We start from the raw sequence: 19,901 nt of genomic DNA, 5'->3' as shown, positions 1-19,901 counted from the left end.
TTAATTCTAAAATTTTATAGGTATTTTTTAAACACGATACTAAAAAAAATATTTTTATTTTTTTAATTGAAGGTATAAATGAAACTTTTTAAAGTTTATTCCTATTTTATTTTATATTGTTAAGTGAAGGCATTATTAAATTTTATAAATATTTCAGATATAAAATAAAAAAAATTAAATATATATTTATTAATTTAGCAAAAAAAGAAAAAATAATTTATTTTAGATTCTTAGGTTTAGTAATTTATTTGGAACCTTAGGTATATAGTCGTCAGCCTTATAAGTCTTATAAGTCTTATAAATAATGTTTCGTTTTCCTCTCTAGTAATTAAATAATTTTTAAAAATTATTCGACACTGGGACAATTTCAAATTTGTTTAGTTCATTGCCATTTTTATTTAATAACCATGGGATATCAATTTGACATATTTCTCTTCGAATAATCATCAGAGAGTGAAAGAACTACCACATCGTGGGACATTCGATGATTTATCCCGTTCTTTTTCGGGGGAAGAAATTGGAAATTTCCCTTTCTGCTTTTCATTCTCTGATCTCTGATCTCTGAATTTCCACGCAACGGCGGTCCAGAAGTTTGATCCAGTCCGTTTGCGCTCGTCCGGCCGCCAGAGCGACTCCAATCGTCGCCCTATTTCATCCACAACCATAAGATCTGTGCGTCTCTCGCTCCGGAAGACTCCGGAAGGGGCGAATCGCTATTTCTTTGAGGTGAGATCGGATTTCTTTGTGTCTATGTCTGTTATTTTTTGTTATTTTCATCGGCGGGGGATTTTCCTCAAATTTTTTAATAGAATTTAATGTAGTGGCATGAGCGGTTTGATTGGGGTTGTTCGTTTTTCATTTGGTTTCGAATTCGATTAGAAGCAGCGGCTTTAATTTCTAGGTTTAACGTGCGTTGTGTCGATGTGTTTCCTTGGCTTGGGGTTCAGTGTTAATCGTCTAATGTACTTCCTATTCTTATGGCATCGTCGGTTTTGATCTCTTACGGTTTTCTGATCCCGAGAGTTTCTAATCTATGGAAGAAATAGATTTCATTACGTTTTCATTACGTTTTCATTATCAGCGTTTGGTATCCAAAACTCAAGTGTTCTACGAAGCGATCAATTTTAGGGTGAACGAGTTGCTTAGTTCTTGTAAGCTTTTACTTGTAGCTCTGTTGATTTAGTCTTAGTTAACTGAGCAATTGCTTATACATTCTCCTGATCGTCATTGATTATTTGATGATTACACTTTTCATCTGTTATTTGATTGTTTTTCTATAGAAAATTTTCATCTGTTCTTTATTCGGGAATTATCCATGTTGAGCTGTTCGTGCCATTTTTGGTGTTCTTTCTCATTTTTTGCTCTGTACTCCCCTTTGTGGGTATGGTAGCAGATATCCATAGTATAACTCCCTCCTTTCCTTATTTGAAGTCTTAAGTTCTCGCAAAAGATCGGTGTTAAATGTGAAATTGATCTTTTGCGCTGCTTCTAATTCTCTGTGTATTGTTTTTTGCTTTAGAACACATTAGAGTTTATGCTGAGCTTTATTCGTAGGCTTTTGGATTCAGGGCTGCATAAATTTCTATTTTGAGTTCTTCCATTGGGAATATAAGATGCTTTATTGCTTGACCTGCATTTATGATTGTTTATACGCTTGCAAATTTGACAAACTACTGTCCCCCATGCCTCCCATCTAGCCATATCTTTATCTTAGGATTCTGTCACATTTTCATCTTGGTTGATTTTCTTTTCTTCCCAATCCAAAAGGTGAGGTAAAAGGGAAGATATTGCTGATTGGAGAGAGGAACGAGTGCCAGTGACCAATCTCATCTTCACAATTGAGATTTCCCATTGATCGGAGGGAGGAACGAGTGCCAGTGAAGACGTTGGGCCTCGAAGGGGGTGGATTGTGAGATCCCACCTCGATTGGAGAGAGGAACAAGTGCATTCTCTATAAGGGTGTGGAAATCTCTCCCTAGCAGACACGATTTAAAAACCTTGAGGAACGAGTGTCAGTGAAGACGTTGGGCCTCGAAGGGGGTGGATTGTGAGATCCCACCTCGATTGGAGAGAGGAACAAGTGCATTCTCTATAAGGGTGTGGAAATCTCTCCCTAGCAGACACGATTTAAAAACCTTGAGGAACGAGTGTCAGTGAAGACGTTGGGCCTCGAAGGGGGTGGATTGTGAGATCCCACCTCGATTGGAGAGAGGAACAAGTGCATTCTCTATAAGGGTGTGGAAATCTCTCCCTAGCAGACACGATTTAAAAACCTTGAGGGGAGAAGCCCAAAAAGGAAGATATTGCTTGTTGAGGATTTCTTCCCAATCTCATCTTCACGATTGAGATTCCACATTGATTGGAGAGAGGAACGAGTGCATATAAGGGTGTGGAAACCTTTCCCTGGCATACACGATTTAAAAACCTTGAGGGGAAGCCCAAAAGGGAAGATATTGCTTGTTGAGGATTTCTTCCCAATCTCGTCTTCACGATTGAGATTTGGAGAGAGGAACGAGTGCCAATGACCAATCTCATCTTCACAATTGAGATTTCACATTGATTGGAGAGAGGAACGAGTGCCAGTGAGGACGTTGGGCCTCGAAGAGGGTGGATTGTGAGATCCCACATCGATTGGAGAGAGGAACGAGTGCATTCTCTATAAAGGTGTGGAAATCTCTTCCTATCATACACATTTTAAAAACTTTGAGAGAAAGTCCAAAGCGGACAATATCGGCTAGTGGTGGGTTTGGCTGTTACGACTAGTCTATGATTGTATCTTCCCGTTGGTGTTCTCGATTGACGGTTGCTATTTTTGATTGTTGGGCATTCAATTTCAAAATAGTTGCGTTTTATTGCGGATTTGTTTTCTGTAATGTTAAAAGTTAATGCCCTGAAGTAATTTTCAAAGGAAGATGCCTGGCTTGCTATGATGTTTGTTGTTGATGGCGAATGTTCTCGCGCACCTTTCACCCCACTGTGACAAACAGTATTGTATTGTCTTGTACCTATGTTCGGCCTCTCAATCCCTGCAATAAATAATGACTCATTATCTGTTCTTTGTGCTTTTAATCTTTTGCATAGCATCTGCAGCGAGAAGAACGACTGTACAGCCATGTCTCGGATTGATGATTTACCATATTCTAGGCCACCAAAACAAAAAGCTTCGCACCAAAAAGCTTCCACAGCATCTCATTTACAAGGGAAAGATCCCAACGATCGAATTAAGGGGTCATTTCCAGCACAAACACCTCAGAAGTCCTCCAAAAGAAGTTTGAAGAATGAACCATCAGTAGCGCTCCAGCAGCCCGAAAGGTCGAATTCGGATTCGCTGCCAGATTCTTCATCTGCATCTGGGAATGAGTACCGTGTTTTAAGAAGGAAATATTTGCTCCTGGAGGAAGAGAGCTTTTCTCTGGGAACAGAACTTAAAGAAGTTGAAGATGAGGTGAAGGCCCTTGAAGAAGAAAAGCTTGGTCTCTTGGATGAACTCCTTGTTTTAGAAGGACTGATCGATCGCTCAGAACTGCAGCTTGCCCACTCAAATTTACCTCCACCTTAGCTTCTTTCTAGATAATCTTCCGCCTTTTGAGCTGGAAAAACATGAATAGATTGTTAGGAGCTGCCGATGGATATAAGAAAAAATGTTCAACCTTTAACCATTTTAGGTTGGAGGCTAACAAGACAAGAAAGCAAGCTCCTTTATGATTCTTCCTCCCCCTTGTGAAAATGCATTTCTGTAATCTCAAATTTTATGATTCAATGGGTTGATCTTTATAAGCCGCTGGTTTGATATATATAGATTTCTGATGGTTTTTCGATTTTCAACAGAGCCTGAGGAAACGAATGAACTCCTAAGCCTTATGATGATGGATAGGTTGGAAAGAAGCTCTTTAATTTTCTCGGAGGAGCTCGACATTAAATCCGCGTAGCATCCACCACAGTTGCGGCGGCGTTTCTTTCTTCCAGTCCTGCGAGTTCCGGTTCCGAAATCGCGGCCATGGACGATCTTGGTCTGCATCATCGTTAAGAGGCCCAGCCGTCCACACCGCCGCTATATACGCCGCTCGGGCGGAGCTGTGGCCGATCTTCTTCGAAGGATGGATGGCCAACAACATTATGCCGGGCGGACAGCTCACCACCACTACCGAGGTCGAGAATTTCCCCGGCTTCTCGAATGTCGTCCATGCCGCAATCAATCTCCCCGTTTCGGAACTCATTTTCTCGCCGGTAAATTTACACTAGAACTCGACGACGACTCAGAATTGACGGTGCCNCGCGTAGCATCCACCACAGTTGCGGCGGCGTTTCATTCTTCCAGTCCTGCGAGTTCCGGTTCCAAAATCGCGGCCATGGACGATCTTGGTCTGCATCATCGTTAAGAGGCCCAGCCGTCCACACCGCCGCTATATACGCCTCTCGGGCGGAGCTGTGGCCGATCTTCTTCGAAGGATGGATGGCCAACAACGTTATGCCGGGCGGACAGCTCACCACCACTACCGAGGTCGAGAATTTCCCCGGCTTCTCGAATGTCGTTCATGCCGCAATCAATCTCCCCGTTTCGGAACTCATTTTCTCGCCGGTTAATTTACACTAGAACTCGACGACGACTCAGAATTGACGGTGCCATACTCGCTTGAAGCAGATCGACTCAGAATTGACGGTGCCATACTCGCTTGAAGCAGATCGACTCGATTTCTCAGTTGACTCTCCAGCCACTTGATAATGGAGGTGGCGCCGACGCCGATCCAGTCGGAAAGAGTGAAAGAGGAGAGAAGGCGAGTCAGTTTAAAGCAGGAAAGGCGGGGGAGGAAAGAAGAGAACGAAAAGATAACAGAGTCTTATATTGTTTTTTTCAAATTGAACCGGTTCAACCTCAACCGACATCGGTTTGGGTTGGTTTAAACCGACCTTTTCAAGATAAATTTATTTATTTACAAAATTTAAAATCACAAATAAAATACTTTAAGAAATAAATAAATAAAAAAGTTCAAGATTTTATTCAATTACACGCAAAATGAATTGGCGCCTAATTACGTCACGTCGGAAGAGCTCAGACTCCACCTGTGAGGCTGATTTCCCTCGTCGGATGCCCCGACCTTCACCCGACCATTCTCCTCTCACCTTCTCTCCGAGCAGCCTCCGATCCACACTCTTGCCTTCTCCGACCTCTCGAAGATCATAAAGCCATTGGACTCCTCCTGAACCTCCTCTTTCCACTCCCCCTCCCGGTATCTTCAAGAGGGATTGGCTTCTTGAGCATCGAACCATGGTTCCTGCTGTCGTTACTGCTCTTTTCCCTTCTCTTCATGTTTCTGGCGATCCTGTCCAGTGGCTTCAGCTCTGCTCCGATCTCGATCACCTCAAGCACTTCCTCATCACTTCTCACTCTTCTCTGTTCATTGCGGTATCAACTTAATCGGCAATCGATTTCATTTTATTTGCAGAGCTGTGACTCGTTCCAGGAACATCAAATTAGTTGTTGTTATTGTCTTTTCCGATTCCGAAGGTATGCNACTGCTCTTTTCCCTTCTCTTCATGTTTCCGGCGATCCTGTCCAGTGGCTTCAGCTCTGCTCCGATCTCGATCACCTCACGCACTTCCTCATCACTTCTCACTCTTCTCTGTTAATTGCAGTATCAACTTAATCGGCAATCGATTTCATTTTATTTGCAGAGCTGTGACTCGTTCCAGGAACATCAAATTAGTTGTTGGTATTGTCTTTTCCGATTCCAAAGGTATGCACATTTTCCATGGCTGTTTTTGTTTTTCCTGATAGAAGAGTGTGTTATTTCTTTCTTTTTATACCTATGTATACANTTATTGTCTTTTCCGATTCCGAAGGTATGCACATTTTCCATGGCTGTTTTTGTTTTCCTGATAGAAGAGTGTGTTATTTCTTTCTTTTTATAATTATGTATACATTTAAGGTTTTCATTGCAGATGATATCAACGAGGATCGAAAGATTGCTTTACGCAAACACGTCGTCTTTGTTAAACCTAACAATGCTACGGAACTGATGCAATCCCCTTTTTCTTGCCTTGAAAAGATGACTTACAGAAATTACTTCTTGCATTTTGTTGTCTACATCTTGAAAATTAGCAGCTTCGTTATTCTTATTTGCAACATCCTTGCGCAGGCTACGGAACGCCTTCTCAGAACTAGCAAATACATACTATAAAGATGAAGNGTATTGTCTTTTCCGATTCCAAAGGTATGCACATTTTCCATGGCTGTTTTTGTTTTTCCTGATAGAAGAGTGTGTTATTTCTTTCTTTTTATACCTATGTATACATTTAAGATTTTCATTGCAGATGATATCAACGAGGATCGAATGATTGCTTTACGCAAACACGTCGTCTTTGTTAAACCTAACAATGCTACGGAACTGATGCAATCCCCGTTTCTTGCCCTGAAAAGATGACTTACAGAAATTGCTTCTTGCATTTTGTTGTCTACATCTTGAAAATTAGCAGCTTCGTTATTATTATTTGCAACATCCTTGCGCAGGCTACGAAACGCCTTCTCAGAACTAGCAAATACATACTATAAAGATGAAGGAAGGAGGATCAAAACAGGTATTGAAAAGAGGACTTACAATTACACTGAGTTGAATATTCGGTATTGCTTTAAAGTAAGGTCTCCTGTCTCACAACACAGTACGCAAACTTTTTACTTGAGAACGGCATTTTGACTGGCCCTGATTCATGGCAATAGTATTCAGTCACCTCTGTCAACATTAATGTGAGACATGTTGGAAGAGGGTCTTGAAGATATGTAATGGAATCTAACAATTCTCAGCAAATAGACGTTCTGCCTTTCTCCAGGTCTTAATTTACGGAACTAGAGGCCTTTTCTTCAATAGTTCCTCCTTTTTGTGGGCATAATTTTTATTTGGATGCCCATGTATTCTTTTATTTTTCTCAATGGAAAGTTGTTGATAAAAAATCCTTATTGCATGTATACAGAAATTCCATGATTGCGTACAATGTTCTTTGAGTCGTTCGATTGAACTTGATTTGTCGTTACGCCATCCTGTGGTAGGCTGCCGTTTATGCAGAGTTCCTAAGTGACTGGATTGAAGCTTTACGGTTTTATGAGGATGCCTACAACAAGTTGTGGGAGGTATACTATCATTTCTATTGTGAGCTTCACTTGTATCTCACTTGCCCCTTACCATTGAACTTGATCAATTAGAAGTTCACTTTAATCAATCAGAGTGTAACTTTATCATAATGAATGCTGAAATACTTCCTTCTGTTGCGTTTGCCAGTGATCAACATGAAAACAGAGTGGAGCAAGCTCCTTCTCTTGCACTTTCATCTAATAAATGGCTACGGATGACTGGTAATTAGTTGCTTTCTCATGAGTTCTTGGAATTTTGATTCTATATCAGTTTTTTTTTTTTTTTTTTTTTTTTTATGAGTTCTTGGAATTTTGATTCTATATCAGTTTTTTTTTTTTTTCTTTTTTTTTTCTTTTTTCTCTAATAGTAAACATGCATTAAAGAGGTTAAGGTATACAAAAAACGGAGTTGAGATTCTGGTATCCCAACACTGCCTAGGGGAAATTTGATTCTATATCATGTTCATAATGGTTCTGAAGAGTTTACGTTTTTCAGTTTCCTTTGTTCAAAATTGTTCCAAAGTACTGCATACATTCGGATTCTTGGACATATGTTCTAAGCAAGATTTTTTATCCTGTGGAGATGTGATTTTGTCATTGGCTCATCTTACTAGATTCTGAATATTTGAACCATTTCAGTTTTCCCCTCATTATCTTAGGTCCTGGTCCTGCAAATTGCAAATCAAGTGGCATCGAGCTAAGCCCATTATGCTTTATGTATCCCTGGGTTATTCTTCACTTAGCGATGAACCAAATGCTCAAAAAATCAACGTCCAAAGGAGCTTGCAGATTGACGGAAAGCCTGCTGTCACAATCGGTCATCACTTTTTGCTGCCTTTCCGGCGGGACCCGTTGTTGCTTTCAAGGACTAAAGCAATCCCTCATTCCGACCAGTCATTTTCTCTGCCTCTAAATGAAACTTGCATACTTGTGGTCAGTGCACGGAATTGCACGGAGGTCCCGTTGCAACTATTATCATCCATGTCAATTGAAACAGATAATGACGGGATAGAAGAAAAGTCATGTTCCATCAAAAGTGCTAGCGATAACCTTGTAGACCCAGCTCTTCTCATGCCTGGGGAAGAATTTAAGAAGGTTTTCACTGTCACTTCCGAGATAAATCCACCAAAGCTTAGGGTAGGAAATGTGTTAGGTGGAAAAGATATCTTAAAAAAGGGATCATGAGGAGTCCATTTCATCATCATCACCATCATCACCATCCTACTTCAGTCTTCACTTATGGTGGGCTCAACGATCAAGCTGACTAGTTCATTGACAGCCATCCCTGTAAAACCAAACATCTTAACAAAGAGATGAGGCTAGGATTGTGTCAGGCATGTTGTGTGTTCATAAGTATAAGAATACTTCCCCTTTATGATGATGAGTGCAGATGCACACAGTATGATGATAGGGTGTTCATGGGGAGCATGACACCAGGAGTTCCGCTGACCTCCGGACGTCGCTACATACAGCTAGCTTGACCAGAGAGGGTCCAGCGCATATGTGAGTCTCCGACTCCCAAATCACGGTACATAAAAAGAAGCCAAGGTCTCGTGGATGTATTGATTTTATCACGAAGAAGATGACAGCGGCCCAAAATATTGGATAAAGAAACACTTCTGGCTGTTCCACGCCACCAATCCCAACTATTACCAGTTTGGAAACTCTCGCCCCTTTTGGTACGACTCTGCTTCTTAACTCAAACTAGCTGTGTTTACAAACGTGCTGATGATTATAGATTTATTGTATTGATTTTGACGAGAATTCAGATTAGATTCATTTGCAGCAATTTCTTGGAACTGTGGAAGTAGAAGACAAAAACAGTTTGATTTGTGAGAGAAGGAGAAAATGGTGAAAGAAGAAATGAAGGTAAGAATGTGGGGTTGGGAAGGGGACAAGGTCCATCAGGGAATTTGGGTTAGGGGCGTTAAGCCAACCTCCATGGCATGTGAAATGGTGATCTGAAGGTTGTTTTTGTTCGTGCAGTGTAGCGTGTAGCAGAGACAGAGGAGATAACAGGGCACGTGAGGCCGCCCCTCACAATTAATATCCTTTTTTTTTTTTTTCCTTTTCATTTTTTCTGGGTTTCTGAAAACAGCTTTTTATAATTTATTTTCAACTTACAACTTTAATCTAATAAATTAGCATAGAATTTTGATCTTAAAATAATTTATCTGGGTTTCCAATTTTTTATTTATTTAAATATTTAAATTATAAGTTTAGCGTCTGAACTTTGAAGTTTGTGTATATTTTATTACTAAATTTTGGATAACGTAGCATATATTTTTAAACTTTTAATTCTGTGTTTTCTTAATTTTTAAAATTTTAAATAATTAATTTATTAGATATAATTTTAATTTAGGTTTAGACTCAATTTGTAATTATTAAATACTGAAAACTATAGACTTAGTTGTCAAAGTTTAGAGGCTAAGAGGCTAAGAGGCTAAATGATAATAAATTTACAATTTTTTTATTTATAGAATCTTCATTTTTTTGACATTTTTTTTTAATTTATGAACTATTAAAAATTCAATTTGATATATAATAAACTTTGATAATATTCTTCAATTTGTCGTTCGAAAATTCTTTTAAAATTTAAAGGCTAGACATGGCACGTGTAATTTAAGCATTTTTTGAATTTAAAATTTTGAAAAGAAATTAGCTGGAGGCTGACGTGTCATGCAAACTGAAAATAAAGAAACAGTTATAACGTGAAGTGGGGTGACAGCTGGATGGAGTTGGCAGTCAAGGTGAGAAACAATCAACACGTGTCGTCCATCGGAAGGTAGACATGTGGAGGTCTTTTTATTTTATTTTTTTTATAAATTTCTGCATTTAGTTCTCACATTTGATTGGTCTGTCAGCGAGTGACCATCACCAAGGCACTCCTCCTCCATTATCCATCACTGACAACTGGTTTTCAAACAATGACGTCATCTCTCTTTTCGTTTCCCTTTTTGCCCCTCCCCACCTCCATTTCCATCTCTCTCTACAGTCTACGCAGTATTAGCTTAAATTATTATTAATATTTCCCCCTTCAATTTATTCTCTAATTTTTTATTTTTCAATCTCAATTTTTTATTTTATGATTTTATTAACATTTCTAAAATATTTTATTATTCAAAAGACTTTATACAAAACTATTCATATTTATTTTATTTAAACACGATAATAGTTAATATTTAATTAATTTACGGTTTCATTTAAAGCAAACTAATTATACTATAAAAATTATATGGTAATTTAGGAATATTTTAAAAATTAATTAGAATATTCTTCCAAGTGACCAAACAAAAGATCTTTAATTTTTGACAACGCATGAACTATACACAAAGATCTGTGTTTGGAAAAAGTCCTATGAATTAAAGTTTTCTTTTCTTATATAAAAACAATATATATATATATATATTTTTAACTTTATCTGTCTCTAAAATTTACTTTTAAAAAATGAACTCGAACCTTTATAATTTTTAAAAGTTTAAGATTCTATTGCCTAATATCTATATCGTGCCATTCACGTACTCAATAGTTAAGTGAAGACTTAATTACTTTTAACATTTTTGGAAAAGTGTTTGAAAGTTGATAGATATTAAGTTCTAACAATTTTTTATAAAAGGAAATTAATTTAAATTTAATTTTGAAGTAGGAATATATATATATATATATATNTTTTAAAAATTTCTGCATTTAGTTCTCACATTTGATTGGTCTGTCAGCGAGTGACCATCACCAAGGCACTCCTCCTCCATTATCCATCACTGACAACTGGTTTTCAAACAATGACGTCATCTCTTTTTTCGTTTCCCTTTTTGCCCCTCCCCACCTCCATTTCCATCTCTCTCTACAGTCTACGCAGTATTAGCTTAAATTATTATTAATATTTCCCCCTTCAATTTATTCTCTAATTTTTTTATTTTTCAATCTCAATTTTTTATTTTATGATTTTATTAACATTTCTAAAATGTTTTATTATTCACAGACTTTATATAATTTTATTTAAACACGATAGACCATGGTTGAGTTAGAGACGAAAGAAAAAGTGTCGTATACAATAATGATTAATATTTAATTAATTTAGGGGTTTTTTTTTTAAGGAAACTAATTATACTATAAAAATTATATGATAATTTAGGAATATTTTAAAAATTAATTAGAATATTCTTCCAAGTGACCAAACAAAAGATCTTTAATTTTTGACAACGCATGAACTATACACAAAGATCTGTGTTTGGAAAAAGCCCTATGAACTAAAGTTTTCTTTTCTTATATAAAAACAAAATATATATACTTTTAACTTTTTCTGTCTCTAAAATTTACTTTTAAAAAATGAACTCGAACATTTATAATTTTTAAAAGTTAAGATTCTATTGCCTAATATCTATATCGTGTCATTCACGTACTCAATAGTTAAGTGAAGACTTAATTACTTTTCTCGACACGGAAGGTTAAAAAAACCCTCTTGCCTCTATGTATTTTTGTAATTACTTATTTATTTTTTAAATCATAAGTATATATATATATATAATTATAGGGTTTTTTGTTTTTTAAACATTTTTGGAAAAGTGTTTGAAAGTTGATAGATATTAAGTTCTAACAATTTTTATAAAAGGAAATTAATTTAAATTTAAGTTTGAAGTAGGAATATAGTAATTAAAATTATTTAAAGTGTGTGTATATATATATATATATAGAGGATAAATGGTAGAGGAAGAAACGGTTAAAGAACGGGGGCAGAGAGGGCAGCAGGGAAATAGCTGGATTTGTAATGTGAAGCATTGCAAGCCGACCCCCAACTGAACCGAATCCGAATTTAAAAAGGTATCGGCGAGATTCAAGCGAGTCATTCTCAATCACAATCCTTTTTTTTTTTTCTTTTTTTTTCCATTTTTTCTGTTGGCGCTTGTTTTTCTCTTCCAAAACCCACCTCAACTTCGCTGTGTTCTTCGCCATTTCCATTAATTTACTCTTTTTTCAGTTGAATTTCAACTGGGGTTGGTCGTTTTCGTCAATTTTTCTTAGTTCTTCCTCTAATCTACGAAGCTTTAGATACTGGGGTGATCTCCTTTTTCTTGATCTTGCTGGGTTTTTGTTCTTTTTTGTGTTGCTGATTGCAGTTTTGGGTGGTTTCCTGTAATTTCTTGCGGAGTTTATAGAAGTTTAGGTCAATTGTCTTTCTTCCTTGTGGATCTAAGGCTTCTGGGTTTTCGGTCAAAAGAAAGAAGAAAGAGAGAGGGAAATCTGAATGGGGATTTTCAATTCTTGAATGGTTCTTTAATTTTGGGTAGTTGTCGGTGCTTTAGAGATTGGATTGGATTGGATTCAAGAGACAATGGAGGTTTCGATTTCTCCTAAATCAACACAAGAAGTGGTGGATGAGATAATGAAACTCCACAGATCTCTGCCGCTCAGGCCTGGAATTGAAGAAGTTGAAGGGGCCAAGGTTCTGATCAGCAATGTGGATAAAGAAGCCCAAATCAAACTGGAAGCCATTGAAAGACAGACCAAGAATCAAGATGTTCCAGAAGAGCTTTTCATGATCTTGCTTGATATGCAGAGGAATTTCATCTCCTTCAAAAGCGTAGAAGATAAGTGGGAAGCAATGAGATTGCTGGAAATTGAAAATGTCCACTACCTGTTCGACGAAATGCTTCAGAGAGCTTCAAAGTGCGTTTCTCCTTCTCCTTCAACCTCATTACAAACACCCAATGCCGTTTCCTCTCCTTCCTATCCAACTTNAACCTCTTTACAAACACCCAATGCCGTTTCCTCTCCTTCCTATCCAACTTCGACCGCTACTTTGAATAGAAGCTCCGCCGTTCCTTCTGTTTCTGGGAGTGTCAGTACCTTCACTGCAGCACCTTCAAGCTTGTTCTACAATTCTGAGAAAGGGCCTACGAAAACCGCCGCTCAATTATTCTCTCGAGATGACAGTTACGTCCCAACAGGCAACAAAGCTTCGTATATGGATGGCTTTGGAGCTAGGCCAGGCGTTTCTTCCTCGTCCTTTATCAAGGATCCAACCTTAAAACAAGCAAGTTCCTCAGGTGGGTAATCTCATTTTCTAGTGTTTGAGTGTTCTTATGAGGTATCCCATTTTGAATAGAGCTCCATTTTCCATTGTCACAGGTAAAGATGGTGAAAAGTATAATTTGATGGCGCTGGCTAGTGTTATTGAGAAAGCAAAGAAGGGTAGTCAAGTTCTTGATCTAAGAAACAAGCTGATGAACCAAGTAGAATGGCTGCCTGAATCTATAGGGAAGTTGACCAGTTTGGTTTCTTTAGATTTATCTGAGAATCGTCTTGTGGCTCTGCCAGAAACCATTGGAGCTCTTTCCCAATTGGAGAAATTGGATTTGCATGCCAACAGGCTCAATAATCTTCCAGGCTCTTTCACAGATCTCACCAGTTTGATCCATTTGGATCTCAGGGGAAACGAATTAGTATCTTTGCCTGTTTCATTTGGGAAGCTGATTCATCTTGAGGAGATTGATCTAAGTTCAAACTTACTCACTTCACTCCCTGAATCCATTGGTAATCTTGTGAAGTTGAGAAGATTGAACTTGGAGACCAACAATATTGAGGAGATCCCTCATACGATTGGTCGGTGTACGTCGCTCCGTGAGCTGACTGCCGATTATAATCGGCTTAAAGCACTTCCTGAAGCTGTAGGAAAGATAGAGAGTCTAGAGATTTTGTCTGTGCGTTACAATAACATCAAACAATTGCCAACAACCATGTCCTCTCTCACAAATCTGAGGGAGCTTGATGTAAGTTTCAATGAGCTTGAATCTGTACCAGAGAGCTTATGTTTTGCAACCAAACTCGTCAAGATAAACATTGGAAACAACTTTGCGGATTTGCAATATCTGCCAAAGTCAATCGGGAACCTAGAAATGCTCGAAGAACTGGATATTAGCAATAACCAGATACGGGTTCTTCCAGATTCGTTCAGAATGCTGACTCGGCTTCGTGTTCTCCGAGCAGAAGAGAATCCGTTCGAAGTACCCCCCAGACAGATATTTGCCAACGGCGCGCAGGTAACGAGCGCAAACAAAAGGTTTACATTCCTCAACTTGTCTATGTCTAACTATAACACATTGCTTTTACTGTCACTACATCTCAGGCTGTTGTTCAATACATGATTGATCTACATGAGAACAGAAATGTGAAATCAGAACCAGTTAGTAGGGAGAGGAAGAGGAGGTGGTGGCATAGGTTCATCTTCTGCAGAAGCGATCCAACAAGCAACCCGAGGGCTTAATCATTGAAGAAGACGACGAAGAAGACGATGATGAAGAAAAGAAGAAGTTTTGAGGAAACCCCATTAATGATCAGAGTAGAAAATAGAGTTATTTACAGGAAGAAGCTTGAAGAGATGTATCTGTCAATGGTGGTGGTTAGAGGATTGTGAGGAAGAAGCTTAAGCTTATAGAGTTGTTCTTTCTCTTCTCTCTGTAATTTTAGCATTTTTTTTTTGTTGTGAATTTTGTACCGTTAGGAATTTTATGATGAAAAGGAAGAGCATATAATTCAGGTTGTAAGTAAGTAAATGATTGGGGAACATATTTCTTTTATTTACCCAAAAATATTTTAGTTTTAGTTTTAGTTTTTTTTTTTTTTTTTTTTTTTTTTTTTTTTTTTTTTTTTTTTTTTTTTTTTTTTTTTTTTTTTTTTTTTTTTTTTNAGGAATTTTATGATGAAAAGGAAGAGCATATAATTCAGGTTGTAAGTAAGTAAATGATTGGGGNGAAGATTCAGCTTGATTGTCGGAGGCTCGACCGGTTCCTTTAAAGTCTAGGTTGGCTTCCAGCTCCATCTCGGCATCCTATTCTTGAGGGGTGGAGTCCGACTCGCATATTCAATTTTCTCTCACTGTAAACCTCTATCTTCCTATCCAAGATTTATACTCTGAGCCGTTATTTCTCTTTTCTCTCACTGTAAACATCTATCTTTCTACACAAACTGTGAGCTGTTGTTATTTCTCTCTTGCTTGTTTATATAACGTTTTTTTCAAAAATCTCTCTTTCGAAAATTTCTCTCTGCCCTCGTTTTCTAAAACCTTCTCTACGTTGCTTGGCTGTAGGCGACGCAAGAGTGAATTGGCTTAGCTCATTTGTCGTTGGAAAGTGAGTGCCGCACAATCGCAAATCCGCTGCCATTAAAAGTGCGATTGTGCAAAACAAGCCCGGTGGTAGGAGTCGTTGGGGAATTCGACTTCAAATTCGAACACAAGACAGGGAAGAGTAATCAAGCAGCCGATGCGCTGAGTCAGAAGGGCGAACNAGAAGATTCAACTTGATTTTCAGAGGCTCGGCTGGTTCCTTTTGTAGCCTGCTAGTCCAGGAAAGTTTAGGTTGGCTTCCAGCTCCATCTCGGCATCTTGTTCTTGAGAGGTGGAGTCCGAACTCGCATATTCAATTTTCTCTCACGGTAAACCATGTAAACCTCTATCTTCCTACCCAAGATTATATACTGTGAGTTGTTGTTATTTCTCTCTTGCTTGCTTATATAACATTTCTTTCAAAAATCTCTCTTTCGAAAATTTCTCTCTGCCCTCGTTTTCTAAAACCTTCTCTTAAAACCGAGGCCAGAGGCTCGAGCATACGTCGCTTGGCCGTAGGCGACGCAAGAACGAATTGGCTTAGCTCACTTGTCGTTGGAAAGTGAGTGCCACACAATCGCAAATCCGCTGCCATTAAAAGTGCGATTGTGCAAAACAAGCCCGGTGGTAGGAGTCGTTGGGGAATTCGACTTCAAATTCGAACACAAGACAGGGAAGAGTAATCAAGCAGCCGATGCGCTGAGTCAGAAGGGCGAACATGCGGCCCTGTGCATGTTAGCCCATATTCATTCAAGTAAAATCGATGGATCGATGCGCGACATCATCAAAGAACATTTACACAAAGACCCATCGGCCAAAGCCGTTGTTGAGATAGCTAAAGCCGGGAAGACACGACAGTTTTGGGTCGAGGAAGACCTAAGATCAAAAAAAATTGAAAATTTTTAGAATTGATATAAAATTAAAATTTTAAAGGCATATTTGGCGACTAAATTTGTAATTTAATAATTATAATATTTATTAATTTTTTAAAAATGTTAGATTTTAAAAATATGGTTAAAATAAAACAAGAAAATTCCATAACAATCTTCACATTTGGAATATATATATAAAGTAATTTCTCTAAAAAAAAATAGAATTTTAAGTAATATAGAAGGACACGTGTCGCCACAAATAAATCAAAATCGATTTTCGGAAGAACTTGATTGAGAGGGAAGAATCGGTCACGTTCTTGGAGGAAAATAGATCACAGCACCACGTTTCTCGGCCATGGATTGCCTTGTGGTTTCTCCTTACGACCTAGTCGCTACTCCCAACTCTGTCGTCTCCGATTTCATTTTAGGTACTTTTGTTTTTCATAATTTCCTTTTCCCCTCCAATGCAACAATCTGTGACTAAGCATTTCGATTCTTCTATCTCTTGATCGCATTTTCATGTAACATCATTAACTACGTTGGTGTCTATCGCCACTGTTTTCGAATTTGACGTTCCAATTGTGTATATGTTCGTGGTGTTTAGTGTGATTGGATCATAGGAAGTCAGTTTTCAGTGTCATCAGCGTCCATTTGATGTAACTGCTTTTGGTTGCTAGGAGAGTTATTGTAATTCATCGCATTGGTAAGGATGAGGGGAGCTGTGCTCGTTGCAACCGCTGCTGCAATAGGGAACATGTTGCAAGGTTGGGATAACGCGACAATTGCAGGTACGATCGATATGCTTTCTAAATGTTTGTGGAATATCTGGAGCATAAGTAATCTGTTTAATCTCTAGAATTTCATTTTAAGGTTCAGGGATGAGAGGAATTAGTTTAACATTGAACCTGTTTTGAGACTATTCTGCGCCTGTAAAAATGTAAAAATGAGCCTATTAAACCGAGCTTCTGAAAGTACTCCGCTAATGAATTTCAGGAGCTGTTATGTACATCAAGAAGGAATTCAAATTGGAAGGTGATCCTACAACTGAAGGGCTAATCGTGGCCATGTCACTAATTGGAGCTACAGTTATTACAACATTCTCGGGACCCTTATCCGATTCAATCGGACGGCGTCCTATGATGATAATGTCCTCGATTCTTTATTTCGCCAGTGGTCTTGTTATGTTCTGGGCACCTGATGTTCATATCCTGTTATTAGCTAGGCTTTTAGATGGGTTTGGAATCGGGCTTGCTGTTACCCTGGTTCCTGTCTATATTTCTGAAACTGCTCCAGCTGAGATTCGGGGGCTGTTAAACACCCTACCTCAGTTCACTGGTTCTATTGGAATGTTTTTGTCATACTGTATGGTTTTTGGAATGTCCTTGACGAAATCACCTAGCTGGAGAATGATGCTTGGGATCCTCTTTATGCCATCTCTAGTTTACCTTGCTTTAACATTACTGTTTCTCCCTGAATCTCCACGTTGGCTTGTCAGCAAAGGCCGAATGAACGAGGCCAAGAAAGTTCTGCAGGCACTACGTGGGAGGGAGGATGTTGCAGGGGAGCTAGCCCTGCTGGTCGAGGGTCTGGGTTCAAGTGGAGACACGTCCGTAGAAGAGTACATAATTGGCCCAGCATCTGGAGAATCGAGTACGAGAAAGGGTCAGATCAGGTTATATGGACCTGAGGGAGGCCAGTCTTTGATTGCCAAACCTGTTACTGGACAGAGTACATTTGGCATAGTATCCCGCCATGGTAGCATTGTTAATCAGAGTATGCCATTGATAGATCCTGTGGTAACTCTCTTTGGCAGTGTCCATGAGAAGGTTCCTGGTGAGACAGGAAGTATGCGCAGCATGCTTCTTCCAAATTTTGGAAGCATGCTCAATAATATGGCGGGCGATCAGCAAGGTACGAGGATAAAGTTTCACCATTCCTGAAGTTTCTCTTTAATATTTATGTTTGAATTAGATCATTTTTTTGTGTTAATAACGTATGCCATATATGAATTTCTTCTACATCTGTTTTCAAATTTAAAATCCCCAAGTTTTCACCATCATAGTTCGTTGATAGCTTTTTTTTTTTTTTTTTTTTTTTTAAATAATAGGACATTCTGGCATTGATTATGACCAAAAACAGACCCATCCCAACGCCCTTACACCCCAGTCAACAAATAATAAANATGATGAATAAGATTATCATCATGATCTTTCTATGTAACCGTGAGTTTTTGAGAAAATACTATTAATCTATTAGTGGTATCAATATTTTACTTCAAGAACCTGGTAAAGGTGCATTGATATTTGATATTAGCTTTTGTAATCTACAAGGGAAAGAGGATCACTGGGATATGGAAAGCCAGAAGGAAGGTGATGGTGATGCATCTGATCCAGAAGCTGATTATGAGGAGACTTTGAAGAGCCCATTGCTCTCACGTCAGACGTCAACCACGGTAGACAAGGATGTCGTCTCAAGGAGAGGCAGCAGCATCATGATGCGACCAAATGCTGCTGGTGAGACCGTAAGTGCTACTGGAATTGGTGGTGGCTGGCAACTGATGTGGAAAAGAACCGAGCGAGTTGATGGAACTGGGAAAAAAGAAGAGGGATATCAAAGGATATACTTGCATCAAGATGGCGCAGATGCGCATCAGCATGGATCTGCTCTTTCTGTTCCTGGAGGTGAAATGCAGGGAGAGGGAGAATATATTCAAGCAGCTGGTCTGGTCAGCCAATCTGCACTACGAATTGGCAGTTTTCCTATCGGATCAGAAGTCATGCGTCCAACTGAAAAGGCCACTAAAGGGCCATCGTGGAAAGAGATCTTCGAGCCAGGCGTCAAACGTGCACTGTTTGTTGGGATGGGAATTCAGATTCTTCAGCAGGTGGTTTTTTAAATCCCGTACACGGTCATTCCACTTTTAATGAAACCCTTTTTGGATTTTCTTTTTGCATTGCCAATCATGGACAAAATTTTCTTTTGTTAATGCAGTTTTCAGGGATAAATGGTGTACTTTATTACACACCTCAGATTCTAGAACAGGCAGGAGTCGGAGTGCTTCTGTCCAATCTGGGCCTTGGTTCAGCCTCTGCATCACTGCTCATTAGTGCTCTGACTACATTTCTGATGCTTCCTTCCATAGGCATTGCCATGAGGCTGATGGACGTAGCTGGTAGAAGGTAAACAAAAATAACAATCCACTGTTGTTCAAATGGTCTTTGAGTTGCTCCTGTGACTCAATTATGACCATGAAGCTTTCTTGCAGGTCTCTTCTGCTATCTACCATTCCTGTACTTGTAATATCACTGATCGTGCTTGTCATTGGTAGCTTGGTGAACATGGGTTCTGTTGCCAATGCAACAATCTCAACCATCAGTGTTGTAGCTTACTTCTGTTGCTTTGTCATGGGCTTTGGTCCAGTCCCCAACATCCTCTGCTCCGAGATCTTTCCAACTCGAGTTCGAGGCCTTTGCATTGCTATATGTGCCCTCACATTCTGGATCGGAGACATCATCGTCACCTACTCACTTCCAGTTATGCTCACTTCCATCGGACTCGGCGGGGTGTTCGGTGCCTATGCCATTATATGCATCATTTCCTGGATATTCGTCTTCCTCAAAGTTCCCGAGACCAAGGGCATGCCCCTGGAGGTGATCTCTGACTTCTTTGCAGTGGGAGCCAAACAGCCCGATGCTGCAGATCTTTGACTTGACATCAGATTTTGGTTGTATCAGATTTCATAATGAGATACTCATTCTTCATATTCAGCATATGTTCAGTTTGCTTATTGAATCTTCAAGTAAAA

At 38.9% G+C, this 19,901-nt stretch overlaps 5 protein-coding genes across 9 annotated transcripts; all 5 read left to right on the top strand.

The window, feature by feature from the left end:
- The first annotated feature begins 427 nt into the window (after positions 1 to 427).
- Positions 428 to 3,820, top strand: LOC111804503. The gene is made up of 2 exons (XM_023689332.1): positions 428 to 726; positions 3,082 to 3,820. The coding sequence occupies exon 2, from the start codon at positions 3,113 to 3,115 to the stop codon at positions 3,557 to 3,559; it is 447 nt and encodes a 148-aa protein (XP_023545100.1). The 5' UTR covers positions 428 to 726; positions 3,082 to 3,112; the 3' UTR covers positions 3,560 to 3,820.
- Positions 3,821 to 5,266: 1,446 nt separating this feature from the next.
- On the top strand, positions 5,267 to 6,179 carry LOC111803717. Its single transcript, XM_023688240.1, has 3 exons — positions 5,267 to 5,404; positions 5,507 to 5,735; positions 5,941 to 6,179. Exons 1-3 carry the CDS (start codon positions 5,267 to 5,269, stop codon positions 6,177 to 6,179), a joined length of 606 nt encoding a protein of 201 aa, XP_023544008.1.
- Positions 6,180 to 6,316: 137 nt separating this feature from the next.
- LOC111804164 lies at positions 6,317 to 9,218 on the top strand. 2 transcript variants are annotated; one of them, XM_023688875.1, is made up of 7 exons: positions 6,317 to 6,632; positions 6,716 to 6,825; positions 6,967 to 7,123; positions 7,272 to 7,345; positions 7,783 to 8,802; positions 8,893 to 8,992; positions 9,110 to 9,218. In XM_023688875.1, the coding sequence occupies exons 4-5, from the start codon at positions 7,329 to 7,331 to the stop codon at positions 8,306 to 8,308; spliced, it is 543 nt and encodes a 180-aa protein (XP_023544643.1). In that variant the 5' UTR covers positions 6,317 to 6,632; positions 6,716 to 6,825; positions 6,967 to 7,123; positions 7,272 to 7,328; the 3' UTR covers positions 8,309 to 8,802; positions 8,893 to 8,992; positions 9,110 to 9,218. The 2 variants fall into 2 exon arrangements, with proteins under 2 accessions (XP_023544643.1, XP_023544644.1); XM_023688876.1 differs by lacking the exon at positions 6,716 to 6,825 and having other exon boundaries at positions 7,043 to 7,123; positions 8,898 to 8,992.
- Positions 9,219 to 11,854: 2,636 nt separating this feature from the next.
- Positions 11,855 to 14,709, top strand: LOC111803069 (plant intracellular Ras-group-related LRR protein 4-like). 3 transcript variants are annotated; one of them, XM_023687332.1, is made up of 4 exons: positions 11,855 to 12,808; positions 12,860 to 13,167; positions 13,250 to 14,160; positions 14,247 to 14,709. In XM_023687332.1, the coding sequence occupies exons 1-4, from the start codon at positions 12,453 to 12,455 to the stop codon at positions 14,382 to 14,384; spliced, it is 1,713 nt and encodes a 570-aa protein (XP_023543100.1). In that variant the 5' UTR covers positions 11,855 to 12,452; the 3' UTR covers positions 14,385 to 14,709. The 3 variants fall into 3 exon arrangements, with proteins under 3 accessions (XP_023543100.1, XP_023543099.1, XP_023543098.1); XM_023687331.1 differs by having other exon boundaries at positions 11,855 to 12,815; positions 12,867 to 13,167; XM_023687330.1 differs by having other exon boundaries at positions 11,855 to 13,167.
- A 1,664-nt stretch (positions 14,710 to 16,373) lies between these two features.
- LOC111803388 (monosaccharide-sensing protein 2-like) lies at positions 16,374 to 19,883 on the top strand. Of its 2 annotated transcripts, none has more exons than XM_023687762.1 (6): positions 16,374 to 16,524; positions 16,777 to 16,884; positions 17,090 to 18,007; positions 18,427 to 18,980; positions 19,088 to 19,275; positions 19,362 to 19,883. In XM_023687762.1, exons 2-6 carry the CDS (start codon positions 16,806 to 16,808, stop codon positions 19,801 to 19,803), a joined length of 2,181 nt encoding a protein of 726 aa, XP_023543530.1. In that variant the 5' UTR covers positions 16,374 to 16,524; positions 16,777 to 16,805; the 3' UTR covers positions 19,804 to 19,883. The 2 variants fall into 2 exon arrangements, with proteins under 2 accessions (XP_023543530.1, XP_023543529.1); XM_023687761.1 differs by having other exon boundaries at positions 16,774 to 16,884.
- Positions 19,884 to 19,901: the final 18 nt, after the last annotated feature.

Source organism: Cucurbita pepo, chromosome LG10 (assembly GCF_002806865.2).
Source record: "Cucurbita pepo subsp. pepo cultivar mu-cu-16 chromosome LG10, ASM280686v2, whole genome shotgun sequence".
In the NCBI taxonomy this organism is placed as follows: Eukaryota; Viridiplantae; Streptophyta; class Magnoliopsida; order Cucurbitales; family Cucurbitaceae; genus Cucurbita; species Cucurbita pepo.
This window is presented reverse-complemented; position numbering and strand designations above follow the sequence as displayed.

Excerpts from the sequence above, each read along its gene's own strand:
- LOC111804503 (XM_023689332.1), top strand. The coding sequence starts at position 3,113 with ATGTCTCGGATTGATGATTTACCATATTCTAGGCCACCAAAACAAAAA.
- LOC111803388 (XM_023687762.1), top strand. The coding sequence starts at position 16,806 with ATGAGGGGAGCTGTGCTCGTTGCAACCGCTGCTGCAATAGGGAACATG. Across the intron at positions 16,885-17,089 it reads GGATAACGCGACAATTGCAG|GAGCTGTTATGTACATCAAG; the intron begins GTACGATCGATA and ends AATGAATTTCAG. Across the intron at positions 19,276-19,361 it reads ATGGACGTAGCTGGTAGAAG|GTCTCTTCTGCTATCTACCA; the intron begins GTAAACAAAAAT and ends GCTTTCTTGCAG.